Source organism: Sabethes cyaneus, chromosome 3, assembly GCF_943734655.1.
Source record: "Sabethes cyaneus chromosome 3, idSabCyanKW18_F2, whole genome shotgun sequence".
NCBI lineage: Eukaryota > Metazoa > Arthropoda > Insecta > Diptera > Culicidae > Sabethes > Sabethes cyaneus.
Window position 1 is genome coordinate 169,203,990 of NC_071355.1, and position 18,136 is coordinate 169,222,125.

General features: G+C 36.1%; 1 protein-coding gene across 1 annotated transcript in view; it reads left to right on the forward strand.

Moving 5' to 3' along the window:
• LOC128740402 (uncharacterized) overlaps positions 1-18,136 on the forward strand; it is a 166,082-nt gene that overhangs the window by 107,251 nt on the left and 40,695 nt on the right. Inside the window, exon 3 of the mRNA XM_053835943.1 lies at positions 13,526-13,655. Within this exon, the coding sequence (XP_053691918.1) occupies positions 13,526-13,655 (130 nt within the window). The remainder of the gene's footprint in view (positions 1-13,525; positions 13,656-18,136) is intronic.

Consider the following 18,136-nt stretch of genomic DNA (forward strand, 5'->3'; position numbering starts at 1 on the left):
AATACAGTACAGCTTACCAAGAAAAGTGCGATAGTTTGTGTATTTGTAAGCGCAGTCGCTTGAACGCTTTTTTCCAATGGTTATGTTTCATTCTTATTAGAACGAAGAGGAATTAAAAAAAACAATTTGGCAAAATACGTACAGACCTGACACCAGTATATGAATTCATCACGGTATGAAATCTATGACCTTCAACTGTTCTGATGTTTTTCAAATGAATTGGTGCTATCCGAGTTTATATCCCGGCCTTTGAATTAGTTTTAATTCGATTTTACTTGTATGTGTTTAGGGGATCATCGGGCAAAATGGACTATTCTTGCATTTCGCACAGAATGGAATGGATGAGATTTGATTCTTCTGATGTTTTGACAACATTGGGAAGCTATTTGAGTTCATTCCACGGGCGGCAAATAAGTTTTTATACTGTTCAATTAGCTTTTAGCATGATTTTTCAAGATAATAGGCCAAAATGGACATCTGCTCAAGGTCTGCACAATATCACCAATTGATTTCTTGTATTTTTTACAAAGAATAGGTGTCTTGTAAGATTCCAAACTAGCGGCTTCAATTAATTGGGATTGCCAGCTCGTTTTTGCCCATTGTGCAGTGTCTGCAGCTCATGATTCCTGCGCATCCGCCACTCCTTGATTTCAGTTTGTGTTCCGCCAAATATCGTCTGCAGCACCATCCACAGGGCTTCCAAATTTAACGGTTTTTGAATGCCTTGTCGCCTCTGTTACAGAGACTATAGATTACAGAGGCGACTTGGCGCTCAAAAACCGCTAAATTTTGAATCAAAACGTAGAGTATCAAATAAACAAATAAACTTCTACTTTAGTTATCTAACTTCGACTGCGACGGTATTTGGTCAAGATATTTGAACCTATTTAGGTTATACAGTAGGATTTCGAATTTGGCGACAAATGCGCGTTGCCTATGTTGCCAAAATCAAAACCGTACTGAAATCGAGACCCTTTTTTGATGTGAAAGAATTGAATGCAAATGCTTTAGAAATTGAAATATTATTAATTACGATTGCAACCATTTTATGCTTAAAAAGTCCGCCAAGAGTCGTTCGAAGCAAATAAGTTTTTGGCAACGTACGGTAAGACGTAGTCCCACGGCAATAAAAATATATTTGTTCTTAAAGCTTGTATACGCAAACTGACCGATATTTAAGCATATTTTTGGAGGTGAAATATTTTGTGTTGTCAAAAACGGATACTTTTGTTGCCAAAATCGAACCATGCCAAATTCGAACCATGCCAAATTCGAAATCCCACTGTATTTCGTTAAATGCACTCAGCGCCTACAAAATCTATTGTACTAACCAAAGCTGCACGCTGTTGTCGGATCAATCGATAATCATTAATCGAATCTCTAATTCAGGAATTATCACATGATCCTGATAATATTAATAGAATCCGATCCAGGTACTAAACCGCCTAAGAAACCTATAAACGTATGGTAGTCATTCTCTATTGTTACATTGTGCCCAAACCTTAAACTGAATTTTTCCGTCCGCACGTCTTATTTGCGGTACGGTACGGAAGAAAAATCGTTTGCCGTTTTTCCGGAAGTCCAATTTAGTCCTGGCGACACAATATATCGGATCGTTTTTAAGCGCGAGTTATGTGAAAAATTTACTAACATCTTGTACAAAAATTTTCACACAAAACACAAACCGCTTTACAAAGGCGAATCTATTATCTCGCACATCGTTAATTTATACCAGAGTATTTGATAGGTCTATTAAAAGTGGCATAATTTTTTCCGTGTAAAAAGCGTTCCTGTTACCACTAGATGGCAGTCAAAAATGCACTGAGTTGTAACCAGTTTTCGAATCAAAGATGATGTTCCTTTCTTTGCCCGTATACAAGTTTTATATTTGATGCTATTGAGTCTCATATAGGTCTTACATTAATTTAATCAGTTTTGGGTTTCTATTTTTTTTTTTTTTTTGAATATTGATGAAAACAAGAGTACGTTGAAAGATGCGCAATTATGTTAACAAATTATTTGTTATTCAGCAATTTGGAAGCTGTAGGTCATGATGTATTCAATGCATGCGGATAATTGTAATACTTGAAGAAAATATATTGATAACAAATGCTTTGTTTAGTATGAGAGGACTACTACAAAAAAAAAACAAGTGTGTCGCAGTACCATTTGTACCCTTTATAGCATTCATTACTAGGAAAACATTTTCCTTGTACAGCCCCTGCCACTCCCAATGATTTCTCATGGGATTATAAAGGCACTTCCTTCGCTTTCAACAAAGCTAATATTGGATCAACTTATTCGTATCCACTCCTTTATTAGCTTGTATCCGGAAAGCATGCGGTGCTAGTTTTGCCTAATTTAAAGTCTAAGATCATCAGTTTTCACAAGTTGAGGATGCAAATTAGTCCCATTTTCCAGCCCTCAGCTTAGTTGGCAAAAATGGTGAGACAATCGTAGACTATCAATCGAGCTCAAGCTAAGAATTGTCCTTTTAATCCGGTGTATGCTGACAAGTAAATGATAATATTAAATAAAGACTAAGTATTGCGGAGTTTCCACCTATTTAGAGACCCGAGCGAAAATTATTAGTGTTTATTTTCTGCGTTTCCCACACATGTTGGCAATTTAGCAGTTTGAACCATAAGCTTTTCGTTATTGCCTCTCCACTGCACCCCTCTTTGCTTGACAAGCATACACTCTAAAAAATCGTCACGTCGCATCCACGTGAAAAATCATGTAAACTTCAGTACAGCAATTTACATAAACTTCATATACTAATTAATAGGAAAGGTAATAAAATTTACCGGGATTGAACGGAAACTGATTAGTATGAGTGCAAGTTACCAACAATTCACGTGAATGTTACATGAAAAGTGTGATGGATGAGAATTATCTATGTTTTCACGTAAACTTGACGTGCCGATTTTTTTGAGTGTTCAATGTATTTAGTAAGTACAGGATAATTATTATTAAAAAACGAATTTGCGTAGGACTCGTAAAATTGCTGCAAGGTACACTACCTACCTCATAATGTCAAACCAGGTACGAAAAATGTGGGATTTTTCTCAATAAGCTAGTTCAAACATATATTTGATCGATAAGAACGTGCGGAAGTTAAATTTATTTCGAATGTAATTTTCATCAATTTCGCATTTCATTAATACACAATGAAGATTTAGAGTTATATTGTAAATTAGAAACATACCTGTCTTCGCGGAGAATTTGTTAAACGTAATATTAGGTCAGTTAGATAAATCAAGACAGTGCAGTGACATATAATGGAATCAATTAGAATATCTCATTAAAATCTCGAATCAATAATAGACAAATCTGTCCTTAACACATGCGATTTACCATGCTTAACTGTCTGCTTACGCACTCAATCATGCTTTGCAGCGCGAAGTTATGAGAATAACCTCATTAATCTCCTTACCCATTACCCCTCATTACCCGGTTCGCTGAAATAGCTATCAACGGCATGCAATTTCAACTAAACTCTTTGAAAACCAATTATTCAGAACTTTCGATGCTAGTCATCTTGTGGCGAACGAAGCCTGATTAAACAGGCAGAGAATTTACATAACCGCAATTACTTCCACCAGACTAGTTCCGCCCACTCACGTAGGTCCTGAATGTTCCCATTCACCTGACTACAGCTAGCTGCACCGTAATGAACTATGTTCGTACGTCAGTTCCCATGTTCTTGCTGTCGAAGGATGAGATATGGCTGCTACCACGTGTTGAGGCTAAATCCATCATCAGCGTAATCACTATCATTTATGTCATCTGCGCTCAACGGACCGAGAAAAAACCCTCAAAAGCACTAATTCGATTAATCCGACATGCATACCGCCTTACGAACCGGCTTATAAACATACATAGCAATATTTAGAGTATAATCCTGCGAACAACACTAGTCGCTGATCTCTGAATGTTATAGCAAAATAAATAAAACTATATCACCGTGATATAACTTTTATCCAACGGGATAAAAACCACTGTACCGAAAAAATATCCACCGGAAATCCTGGCTCATATTTCGTAATAGTGCGTTTCATTAGAACTCATGAGCTCTATTACGGTACTATTAGTAAAAGTAAGGCTCATCCTGTAGGCAAAAAGCACCAACCAACAACCAACGTCACTGTGGCTAATGTTGGCTCTGGCAATAATTCGTAGTATGGTTTGGTAACGTAATGCTCCGATGACACATCGTGAGCCTGTCAGCACTGGGGCGTGGCTGTGAGTCAACTTGCCGTATCCGTGGAACTAAATCCATGAATTCAATGACTGTTTGGATGTACGGTTAAGTGCAAGTCATAGCTTTTAGTTTTAGGCTTGAAAATTTGAGTAAAATATGTTTGCTTCGTCAAGAGTCAAATCACAAGAATTGCAAAATTTACGAGTATACTCTTCTTCTCTTCTTACTTCTCGCACGAAAAAACGTAGGAAATTTGGCTGATAGGACTTCTTTAATGATAAAAAGGATTTAAATAGATCTCAGCTCACTTTGATTGATCGCTTATGATAGACAACATACTAAAATATTAGGGAATAACTAGTTTTGCATTGTGTGTCATAAAAATGCTGATATTTTTTAATAATTTGTGTTGGATAGGACGGGAATAGGCAATTACTACGAAGCAGCAACACACCCTACATAACATAAAATCCCAAATCATAACTTTCGGCAGGTATAAATATCCAGTAAGCTTCTAACAAGTCCCTCATTAACATGGCAACCTACTGATATCGATATTCAAAATTGTTCGGCAATTAATAAAATAACGAGCTTAGCGTAAAAGTTTTCCTTTTGTATCCTTTCCATCCCGATACCAAACATATAAACAACCCACAAAATACTGCTACGCTCCTGCCCAAAGCGCTCCCTAACCAAAATGTATGAAGCTGAAAATGGGATGCCACTCAAATGTTGCCTCATTTTCCGTGGCCATGCCCGAGGTAAGCGAGGAAGCCAGGGGAATCAATATGTGTGCCGCTCGTAGAGCTAGAGCATGCCAACAGAAGAAAGATCTCATTCATCGGCGGATGTGGCGAATCTCATCCTACGTCTTCTAGTTCCACAGCAACAACGGCAGCTCCCGGTCCCGGGGAGATGACGACAGCGAGTGATGAGAGCTAATTTTGGGACAACCCTTAATCTACAGTATTATTATCACGAAGCATCCGTCCAACCTTTGACGAAGTGTGCCCCCTAGACTCGTCGTTAGCTGGGAAGCGAACGCGTGGCCGCTCGAATAGGAGGTTAATATTTCAGCCAAGCCTACAGTTGGTGGTAGCCACATGTGGGTCGGTGTACGTTTGTAGCAGTAACCAAGCACACCATTCTGCTGGGAGACATAAAAGTAATGGGAAAATAATTGGCGGCGGAAATTGGTGCGATACTCGTCGTTGAGCGAGTTCGATTTGCATTTTTTAATTACCCTGCCCCAATTGCTATCGAGTAGATGGGTTGCTTTAATAAGCAATTCATGGCAGGGCAAGAGAAAATTAATTTATGGGTGTGCAGTGAATTATGCAAGCGCTGAACGGTGTGTGGGCTTCGGTTATTAAAAATGGCAATACTTGAAAATGAAACTACCGATTTTTGTTGGTTTTTTCCTTGTTTCTGTATGGCAACTCAATCTGAATAACGATAAATAATTACCGTATTTGATTCCAATCATATACATTTTAAATTCTCATACTTTGATATTCGACGTTCCACAAAATTAAGCAGGGATGGCCCAATATTCTCACAAAGATCCATTTATGTGCTTAAAAATGAAATTAATTAATTCAAAAAAAGAAGAAAATTTAATAGAACTTAGCACATTAAAAATAATGCATCAGTGTACACATTTTATGTTCTTGATATATAAAATTTTTCAACAATAATTTCGAGAAAATGTGAAACTGTTGGACCCCTCGCTTGGAATGTTTACAACGGGTACAACCGATATCAACGATAGCTTTGTCACCTGTTAGTTGCCAACTGGAAATTGTCGACATATCTGTTATCATATGTAGAATAGAATTTATTAGTTAAATAGTAAACATATTCACAACTATTTGCATCTTTATTGGATCGAGCTGTAACATTTTGGCGACGAGCAGTGTGGATTGAGCACATCATCTTATAAAAGAGCCAGCCACTATAAAAGACGTTCCTTAATTTTATGAAGAGCAGCAGCAGAAACTTCAAAAATTATTTAATTCATCTCTACAGATATATCTCAAAACTCTTGGAAATTATTTAAAGATAGATGCGTATTTCGAAGACATGACATGAGATCCCGGCATGAGATCTTCCTCAGTATCAATTTTATGACTGTTTAACAGTCTAAGTATTGATACTGAGAAAGATCTCACGTCGGGATCGATATACGTAGTAAAATTAGGTAGTAAAATTGAAGGATAGCATTATTCATTGTATTCTTTCTTATCTTAATAATAAAGCTATATTTGCTAAAATAACAATTTTCTACAATTTAAGTGGTGGCACTTGGCATCGCACCTTGGTGCACCAGTCAGTGTGAACTAGGAGTGTGCCGTAAATACTAAAGATAGAGCAATACTTAGTTCAGCAATCTTACGGATAATAATTTACCCCATACATAATATTTCCGAATTTTGTTTGGCTGAGGTGCTACAGTTACAAGAGCAAAATAAGTTCACTGAATGCAGGACAAGCTTGATCCACCGCATAACCGACATGACATCCCATACATTATCCTTAAAAATATTGTGTCCGAAAATTTGAAACAAATTACGTTAAACAGTAATACCATCTGCACTACGGATCGCTATTTATCTTGGAAAAGTAGAGAAGAGGTTTGGCAGAACGTCATTCACTAACTATGTGTAGCCGACACGAAAAAATAAAAAAAAACACACACACACTAGGAGCACAAGTGAATGCATAAAACCCTTTGTAAAAATTTCTCTATCCTCTGGTTTTGCAATACACAAAAAATCACTGGGTTATTTAGGATATTCTTACAGATTTCCGATGAAACAAACAGAATGTTGCATAAATCTGTCTCCCGTCCCTTTGTACATCTCTCTGCTATTTGACATAAGCGATCGCTCGCTTGTAAGCAAGTCGTCGTTTGCTTGCAAGATCTTGTGAGTCAAAAATAAAACGCCCGTGTCATGTCAGTTCGTCAGTGCTAACACCATCTTTGCAGAGTAGTTGTCCGGCATTCTTGCAACCTACCTGTCCTTTTGCGCCTGGATGATTAGAATGCTTGAATCTATACTCAGAATTTTGTTTCGTTTCGTGCCAAAAGTTTAACTTAGCATTTGAACACATTTGCTATATCCTTGATTAAAAAAAAGTTATCCTACCCTTTAGAGATTTAGCAAACAAATCAAATAGAATTAGTCTCAATTCTGCAGAATCTCATTTTCGTATCTTTTTCTTCATTGTAATCGTTAAAAGTCAATTTATTCTAAACTAAGTACATGCACCATTCATTTTTGCGTCAAAATTTTTATTTTATCCAAAAATTAGTAATTTATTTAGCAATCAAATAACGCTTAATAGTAATTAGTGGAAGTGCCATCCGCTAACTAGAATCCTAGCTCAACTAACTTGCTATTAAATAGTAGATTAAGATAATTGAACCTACCTATTATCATGAACAATGTTCATTGAATGTAAACATAAAATGATACATTTCCCTAATAGTTCAAACTAAAATTAAACCAATGTCATACATTTCAAAAGGAATAATAATGAAAACAGTTTTATTAACTAGTCATTTGTATCTAATCATAGCGATGCATGATTTGACTAGCCAATTTACATGTAATCACTCACGTAGCACCTCCACTTGCTTCCAATAAATCAAAAATATCAGTACATAGGAAATGAAATATGGTCGGCTAGGATCATTTTCATTATTGTTTGCCTTGTCGTTCGCTTGTCTTTGTCCATATTATTCGATTTGGAGCTCCAAAAACGTACTGTTTTATCACAGACTAGACACAGACTCAACATCAGCGTCACGAGTCTAAAAATTTCTTATCAAATGGTATCAACGTCTAGAAACAAATCCATTAGCCTCATTTTGCTAGCAAACGGATTGCAACCTCATAGGCGAACAAAGGTGTCATTCGACAAGTAGTTGGCGCCGCGGTAAAAATGATGATATTTTTACTTCAAGTTGTCAAAACACATAGAAAACTGAAATCATCCGAAGTGAATTTAAAATTGTTTTTCAAATACGCGCTTTGGAATCTATCTAAGGTTATGGTTGGGTTAGGAAATAACATATATACTTACTATAATTGTTATTTGCCTGCATTTTATTTAAAACTATTAATAATTTTAATACATAATAAATACTAAACAATAAGGACATGAAGCATGCCTTGGATGAAATCAGGGTTGATTTCCTCGTTTTACATCTTTTTTGCTCTTTTGACTACAGCGCCTCAGCCAAACAGAATTCGAAAAAGTGATTTATAGGACAAGTGTAGCGAGTTACTTATTATCTACAATATTATTCAAGAAAGTATAGTTTCATCTTTTGTATTTATAGCGTTACAGAGCTGCAATGCCATTGCACAGTGGTCCAGAAACGAAAGTTAAGTGGAAACTTACTTTTGCGGCTAAGCGTTTTATAATAGCTCCCTACAATGTTCAGCAAAGTTGTACAACTCTAATAGACAATTAATGCGAAATTAACGACTAAGCTCCAGTTTGGCTTGTGAAAACATAATCCATAATAACTTTTTATAGGAAAGAGATAGAAGGATAACTTCTTCGACAAAGTTGTATCTAAAGATTATATAAGCAACTTTGCCAAAGACTTAGTAGGCGTATTTTTAGGCGTTTCTAACTTACAGGGTGTTTTACAACAAGACCTCTCAAAAATCACTTTTTCACTGATTTCTGTAAATGCAGTGGTTTTATTGCATCATAATGTTTTACAAAGTTGGTTATCTTATCAAAAGACATAATTTTGTAGAACATTGTATGTTAAAAACTCATACGTATAACGAGTTCTAATGTTTTTCCTGTGTTTTTTTAGTCTTTTTTGGAGTAGAATATCTCAAAAAGGGGCAAACGAAAAAAATCAAACTTGGCCGTTTCTGAAAGCTTGGAGTTTTATCTCTAGCATATGTGAAAATAAAAAACTGGTTTTTTCTCTAACTCGAGTAATTTCAATTTAATTATTTCATGTTTGACCATTTTCTACTATGTAGTATTTTCCAATATCTTCTTGAAGACGATTAAAGTCAACATTTCAATAGTAAAAAAGAAATTTGTCGTGTCTTGACACAATTTCTTCTGATTGTCACGTAAAATAGTCTTCGAACTCCAGATATGACATCAGTTTTCTATCAGCACCAGCTGTTTTTGATAAATATCTATCTTTCAATTTTTATTATTTTGCAAATATGCTCAATCTACCATCAATAATGTTTTAAAATTAATTTTCAATAAAAAAGCAAAAATATTGGTTATTTCATACGTAATATTGTTAACTGTTATTTTAGTTTTAAGTCATTTTTTAATCGCAGGTAAGTATATCAAAACAAGCAAAGAGGTAAAAGAGAAAAAAACCTATAGATCCTTTTCGAACTTCAACCACCTTATATCAGTATATCGTTGATTTGGAAAACAAAAAGGGTAGTCATTTATTTGAGAGATTCAATAAATGTTTTGTTTTCGAAATATTTTATTATTGTTAGCAATATAATAATTTATGATATTAATAATTGGTTTGCGCTTGGTGGAAGCTCCAGAGTACGTGTACAATACGAACGATTTTGTATTGCAATTACTGGATCGGACGACAGCAGGAGGCGTTTGAACACATCCTCCAAATTGGCAATCCGGTTAAATTTTCTGACGTGACATTCCTTGAACTTACAAATACATTTATTTCGCGTTTCCTGTACCTCTTCGCTGAATAACCCTATGAGTTGTGCCGTGGCCTTAATAATATCTGCGCCGTGTACTAGCATTTTATTAACGGTTGGCGATATAGCTAATATGGAATTGAATGGGAAATAATCTCCTAAACTGCCGAATTACTTTCACGACCATTTTAAATACTAATTTAAAATAACAGTAACGGTACCCTCAAATCTTTTGACAAAAAACTCCAGTACTCTAATAGGATTTGCTTGAAAATGTTCCTCCTTTTTTACTACGATCATAGTCATGTTCCTGTTCCTGAATACGTATAAGACATCAATTTTGAAGACTTCTCAGTTTTCTGACACTAAAGTAATTTAAAAGATTACTTTAGACTAGAATCAGAAATATCACTATAAAATGTAATTTCATGTGCATATATCCAAGTGAAGATTTCCATGACTATTTGTAAAATAATGAAAATTGTAAGATAGATATTTGTCAAAAACAGCTGGTGCTGAGCTCCATTTGCAGAGAGGACGATACGACAGTCATTATTTGAAATCCAGGATAACTGCTAAGGCGTGGTACACTAATTACGTAACGCAAAAATTATAGTTTTTTGACCCCCTCCCACCCCTATGTAACAATAAGGAACGCTTGGCATAGCCCCCTCTTAAAATTACGTAACGTTAACTAAACCTCCCCCTATCATTGAATGAAAATCGCACAATCCGTTTAATTTTTTTAGTTTTGCAAACTCAAGACCGCGCGCCGCATGTGGCCCTTTGAAATGATTCGTGCGGCCCGCGGACTGATTCGAAAGCTGGTGAAATTAGGAGAAAATTTTTTGATGACTTAGGAGTCCCTCAGTTTTATCGTTATGCCTCGCGCATGTTGGGAATCTGAATGCTTTCCGGTTCAAATCTCATGGTGATTCCTAGAAAATTGTTTTTGTTGTCGCCTATTTTACATATTGTTATGCACAGGAATGGCCAGAGATTATTGCGGCCCGCGGCATTCCTGGGCGATCTGATTTGGCCCGCACCATGCCTTTACCTGGGCACCACTGATTTAACACAACCAAGTCTGAGTTCAGAACAAAAATTTTGATCAAAATGGATTTGATCAAGTGGAAATCAAGACTAAAATAATGTTACACAGCTGAAACAGCAATTAGGCATCACCCCATGTTGCATGTTGGGCCAAACGGTTTTCAGCTGCTCAGATTTATTCAGCAAAAAATAATTCCGAATTTTTTCAATTTGATAAATTTGTTACGTAACTCTTCTCAAGACTCCCCCTCCCCCCCACGTAACAAAAAGTAACGCTAGCTTGTCCTCCCCCCCCCCCTTCCCCTATGAGCGTTACGTAATTTGTGCACGAAGCCTAACCAGAGTACAGTAGTTCTGTGGAGACCAAGGCCCTTCACTCTAAACCACGGTCGAACTAACTACGCGCGCAATGAACCAGCCTGCCGCTGTATGCAGCTAATGAACAATTTTAGAAACATACTAAACTTAAACATGTCGACTAATACTATTAAGAAAAAACTTTCTGACTATTTCTGAGAGATCAATTTCATGCACACTAATACCACTGCATTTTATATTATTTTGTATTTGGTATTATAATTTATATTTATATGTATGGATTGGATGACGGGCGAAGTCCATATATCTTGCCAATAAACAATTGTAAACACTACCGTTATAAAAACTTATTTGATGAATATATCAGCAGTGGTTCGAAAACTAGCACAAGGTCAAAAAACTAGATCTCTTAACTTATCCGGAGTTCGAAGACTATTTTACGTGACAATCAGAAGAAATTGTGTCAAGGTACGACAAATTTCTTTTTTACTATTTACATGTTGACTTTAATCGTCTTCAAGAAGATATTAGAAAATACTACATAGTAGAAAATGGTCAAACATGAAATAATTAAACTGAAATTACTCGAGTTAGAGAAAAAACCAGTTTTTTATTTTCACATATATTTGAGATAAAACTCCAAGCTTTCAGAAACGGCCAAGTTTGATTTTTTTCGTTTGCCCCTTTTTGAGATATTCTATTCCAAAAAAGACTAAAAAAACACAGGAAAAACGTTAGAACTCGTTATACGTATGAGTTTTTAACATACAATGTTCTACAAAAATATGTCTTTTGATAAGATAACCAACTTTGTAAAACATTATGATGCAATAAAACCACTGCATTTGAAGAAATCAGCGAAAAAGTGATTTTTGAGAGGTCTTTTTATAAAACACCATGTAAGTTAGAAACGCCTAGAAATACGCCTACTATGTCTTTGGCAAAGTTACTTATATAATCTTTAGCTACAACTTTGTCGAAGAAGTTATCCTTCTATCTCTTTATTATAAAAAGTTATTATGGATTATGTGTCTCAAGCCAAACTGGAACTTGGTCGTTGATTTCGCATTAATTGTTTATTAGAGTTGTACAACTTTGCTGAACATTATGGGGAGCTATTATGAACCACAAAAAACTTTCCACTTAATTTTCGCTGCTGGACCACTGTGCATTGGTAGCAAAAAGAGTGCTCTTTTGGCTACCATCGGGGTATCAGCCCCATAGCGCCATAAATATGAAAGATAAAACTATACTTCCTTCAACAATATTGTAGATAATAATCAACTCTACAATAGGCCTATGCATCACATTTTCGAATTTTGTTTGGCTGGGACGCTGTAGTCAAAAGAGCAAAAATAAAGTAAAAAAGCAAATCAAGCCTGGATGAAATATTGTTTTAATTTTGCTTAAGACCATTAGAATTACTTAGCTAGCTAGTAAATAAGATTTCTACCCCGCTGCAGAAAATTTTATGTTCGCAATATTCATTTAACTGAGATAAAATAAAAAATGTTTATGTTTGTATATCCCTCCAGCGAAAAATTGTAACTGATCATCATTTTCCTAGTTCGGACAGCCAAATATAGGAGTCGCATGGGCTTCATTAGTTTTGCGTTTATTCGCCTATAGCGCTGTTGATACAAAAGATACAGCAGTGCCTAATTTGGTAATATTGTAGATAATAACTGGCTCTATAAGAGTCCGAATCATATTTTTTTAAATCTTAATTAGTTGGGGTGGTGCATTCGGAATGAGCAAGAATAAAGCCTACCTCTAAAATCGATAGTTTCCGAAAACTGATGTTATGTACAATTGATGATTGATGTTATGTCTTTCTAGAATGTCCACTTTGTCGATATGCCTATCTCCACAACATATAAAACAACATATATTCATAGTACTTCACAGTTAAGGATAATCTAGAGTAATAGATCAAGGTTGATTTATAACCTCGGTTTCATCAGAATAAGACCTTAACTTCCAACATATTCAATTTAAATTATGCTGAAAAATAAACATGATGGAAGTTAATGATTTATTCTACGAAAACGGAGAATGTTGATTGTGGGTGATCTACAATTGGAGTGAAGTGACACGATCGAAACCCAACTTTTCATGATTCAAAAGAAAACATTTCTAAATACTGACAGCCAAACAAAACGTGTTCTATCTGTACCAAGTCTATGGTTATCCTTTGCCGCTATTCAAACAGAAACAGCTGAATCGTGCCGACAAAATCCCTAACTATCGCTTTTGGTTCGATTTTTAATTCCAGTCAAAACAACCGATGTCGAAGCAATCGAAGACCACCAGGCAATACTGTACTGTCCACTTCTAGCATCCAATCGAGATAAAATCAATATGGTACTGTGGTTCCGAGACAACGCCGGCATACCTCTGTACAGGTAAAATCCATGTTCAAACATGTGCTCTGTGGGAAAAGCCCTCCGTTGAATTCACAGTCATGTAGCTCTGTTACGTGTGTAATCGTACAGTTGTGCAAACACGTCTGGTAGACGGACCGATCTCTTTTTGTTGTTTTTTTCCAGCTGAACATGAACGTTGAAACTCGTTTATGTTCAAACTGTTTTATTTATGATTTCTTTCATGTTACGAAGTTAAATATTTTTTTTTTTTTCAATTTATCACCTTCGCGTATGTGGTAATTTTACTTCTTTGGTTTTGTAGCTCTTTGGCAAAACATATGCAAACATATTGGTAAACTAGTATTTAAATTAAACGAACTCATATTATTATTTTTAGGTAATTTTAAACATATTTCTAACAAAGTGCAGAATTAACTAATAATATAAACTATCCAAGCAGGAAAACTAGAATTGATCTAGTTAAACTATCTAGTTTGAACGCAGTGTCTTACGTGTATATATTTTGATCTTTTCCTGCAAAATCAAATGGAAGTGTCCAAGATATATACATATATGCACATGTGCAAGTACTTTAAAAAAACTTTAACTTCTAAACTAATGAATTTTCAAGCAGGAAAATATGATTTGTAGAGAAGTCTAAGAATCTTGCAAGAAAAGTACCATAAGTTATGTTTCCTGGATATTACTATTTTCAATTTTACGAGCACATTGACATACTTTTACAAAAGCACTATATTCCAGCTAAATAAATCAAGCCACAGTTTACGGTGGTTTCTGAATTGTCGCTTGAAACAAACATGCTAATTTGCGGCCACCGAAATGGTAACGAAACCAGTTGGATACTGCTTCTCTACAATCAGTTCATTCCTGGTACGCCCGTTCGTTCCAAACTGTTCGAAAACAGTGGACAAACAGACGAAGTGCATTACTGAGCGGAAAACTCATGCCAGCATGTTATGTCAGAGTTTGCTTGTGTATTGTTCCCTATGGCATAAATTTACGTGGTTGAAACATGTTAGCGCTTGTTCGATCAAGTAACTGCCAGGTACAATTAACGCATTCATTTCCGGTTGCACTTTCATTTACCTACAGCGAGAGTGGAAAATGGAAATTCAAACGAACCATACCACAGCATTCTCAATTGAAGTGTAGATTTATGAAATTGGGCTATCTAAAAAGAAATGGAATGCATTGCTTTAAAAAGCTATATAATAGATACTTTTTCTACTTTACTGAACATTTTTGCTCTTTACCCTCTTTCTTTATCGACACCCATTCGAATCGGTTTTACGTACTGTTCTTGTATACCTACTATAAATTAAACTAACCAGACGTCCCAAAAAGTTTCCTGCATAGATTGATTAGTTTATAGTGCCAGCTCTGAACGTTTCAGCATTCAATTGGCTTATCTACCGTTATTAGAGATATCACAGAAAACACTAGATCCGTTCTAAGCAATCAATGCGGGACAGTTTCCGGGACACTTGGTCGGGACAAATGATCGAAATCTAGGAAGATCTTGGATCTTTGTATTAAATTAACATGGCTGAAGAAGGAAAAACACTCCGATAAATTAATAGGAACTTTGTAATTATATATTTTACTTTGGCATGTCAGGGGTAGCAAATTCAATACCTCCAAGATTAAGTAATTTTAATTCAGCACGTTCATTGCATTTTTAATTTGCTCTATTCGTCAAATCGATGAGGGGTGACTGTCAAGAGTTGTGTCAGATCGCTACACATTGTTTTAAATAGGGGTAAGAATTTATATCATACATTTTTCAAATTGCAGGGGAGAATACTAATAGATTCCATACTCGAGCTGAATATTCATAAAAGTGCCTTTCTTGTTAGTCAAGTCTAGTTACAAGAATGTGACGCAAATATTACAGGAGGTTTTCAGAATTCCCACAACTTATTGAATATGCAACGTAGCTATGAATAATCTTGGAAATGTGGAAATGTGATTTTAATATACTGAATAACTTTGTAGAATATTGACTTTCAAGTGCTCTTGTTATACAAATCCATATTGTATCACCCTAGTGGGATTACCGGTCACATTGAAAGTGTAAAAAAATGGGCAAAATTGTATTAATAAACTATTCCAAAGACTTTTCCACCCTTGAAAAATTATAAAGCGGTAAGTCAACGGCAATAGCTACGTCATAAAGAGATTCAAGATTCATGATATTTTTCTGAAAGGTCAAGTTTGTGAATGTACATCGGATAATGCATTTTGAAAAAAAATTAGTAATTTTTTATTAAATTTTTCAACAAACAGTCCCAATGTAGACGTCTTTCCCCTACGCTATTACGCTGTACTCGGTCCTGGGCTACTCGTCGTCAATTCGTTGAGCGTCTCGACACAACGCAAGTCGGGTTCATCCTGATCCAGCCATCTAGCACGTTGCGCCCCTCTATTCCTGGTGTCGGTGGGGTTCTTGAAGAGAACGGATTTCACTGTGCAGTCGTCCAGCATCCTTACGACGTGGTTGGCCCAACGTAGTCTCCCAACTTTCGCCAGGTGTACAATGCGAATCTCTTCAAGCAGTGCCTGTAGCTCGGGATTCAAACGCCTCCGCAACTCTCCGCTTTACGTTTGTACTCCGCCAAAAATAGTCCGCAACACCTTTCGTTCAAATACGGCTACTGCACGTATGTCTTCCGTAAGCAAAATTACAGTCTTAGGTCCGTAGAAAACTACCGGTCTGATTAGCCTTTGGTAGATCGTTAGCTTTATGAGGCGGTGAATGCCCGATCGCCGAATCACATAATGAATAATATACAGGACAGTCCATCGCCTTGCCGCAATCCTCTGCGCGATTCGAAAGGATTGGAGACCGTGAAACACGCACGTAATACATCACTCACTCCTGGGTAGCGTTGATCAGCCGCATCAGTTGTCCGGAAACCGTTCTCGTACATTATCTGCCGTAGCTGTGCACGCTCGACTGTATCGTATGCGGCCCTGAAATCCACGAAAATATAATGCGTGGGCACGTTGTACTCTCGACATTTCTGGAGGATTTGTCGGAGAGTAAAAATTTGATCCGTAGTAGCACGAGCCCCCATAAATCCCGCCTGATACTGCCCTACGAATTCTCTTGCTATTGAGGATAGATGACACAACAACAGCTGAGAAAGCACCTTGTGGGTGGTGTTGACCAGCGTAATGCCGCGGTAATTACAGCAATCACCCGCCTGATCACCCTTTTTAAAGATGGGACAAAACTTCCATCTACTGCTCCCATAGTTTCTTCTTCTCCCAAATCCTTCAAATTATCCAGTGAAGTGCCATTGCTAATTGACACAAAACTGACACGAATAATATTGGGATTTATTGGTCCGAAAATAAAATAAAAATTATACAAAAATGGCCCAATAAATTCACACAAATGTATTCAAAAATGAGACAAAAAGATCCAAGTGTGATACAAAAATGATGCAAATTGATACAAAAAGGACATAAAAAGGTACATCGATGTAATAAAAATTAAATAAGAATGACATAAATTGAAAAAATTATTCGAAACTAGTACAAAAATTACTCCTTTAAAGACGATTGTGTTTTTTTGGCTCAATGCGATAATGTATTGTCCTTCTGCATGATGTTTTTGTAGAAACGGGATCAAAATTTTCTTCAAGCATTCGTCTGCTGCATCTTAATTGCTATCCAAAACAGAACTCTTGTTGTTGAAGAAACGAGAAAGAGAACGATGTCCTTCTGCGTCCATAATTTTGGCTGGTCTTCCACCACCTTTTGCCAAGATTTATATGACAGTTCGTAGAAGTGTACAACGCGCTTTCGAAATGCTTGTTGTTTCGACGTCATTTTAAGCAAAAGCAAGGCAAGCATAAACAAAACAAAAAACATTGACAAAAAGAGAGGAGCTAACACATACATACTCTCATTTCTCTCTGAGCTCGTTTGTTGTGGAGTATAGGGGCCTCAAAAAAATTTCAAAATTTTAGTTATCACCCGTTAGAACTACGTTAGGCGGGTTTTTGTGAAGAAACCTTGAATAATAAAGAAAACTTCACACCATATTGACTTATGTGTGGCATAAAATAGCGTTAAATAAATAATAGTGCTAAATATTTGTATCGTATTTTTGGTATGTATTTTGTGTATTTTGTGATGCCAAAAACAAATATTTTTACCATTACCAAAATCGGAGTACAGCCTGAATTCGTTAACTGGGTCACGACTGCACTCCAGCTGATTCGCTAATTGATCCTTCTGACAGTTGTTTGAAACTTCTAAACTCAATAGTTTAGTAAAATGTTGACATTCAAAGTGGCGCATGGCCGAACTAACGAACACCTAATTAACGAATCCTCAATTAGCGAATCATAGAAGTAATTTAGAAAAGAAATCTCAACAAAATTCTAGGAAAAAATTGAATTTTCATATTATTTTAAAACTAATAGTGCTAAATATGTTATTAGCATTAATAAGACCCATTTATTGATTTGACTTCACCAAAATTCAAT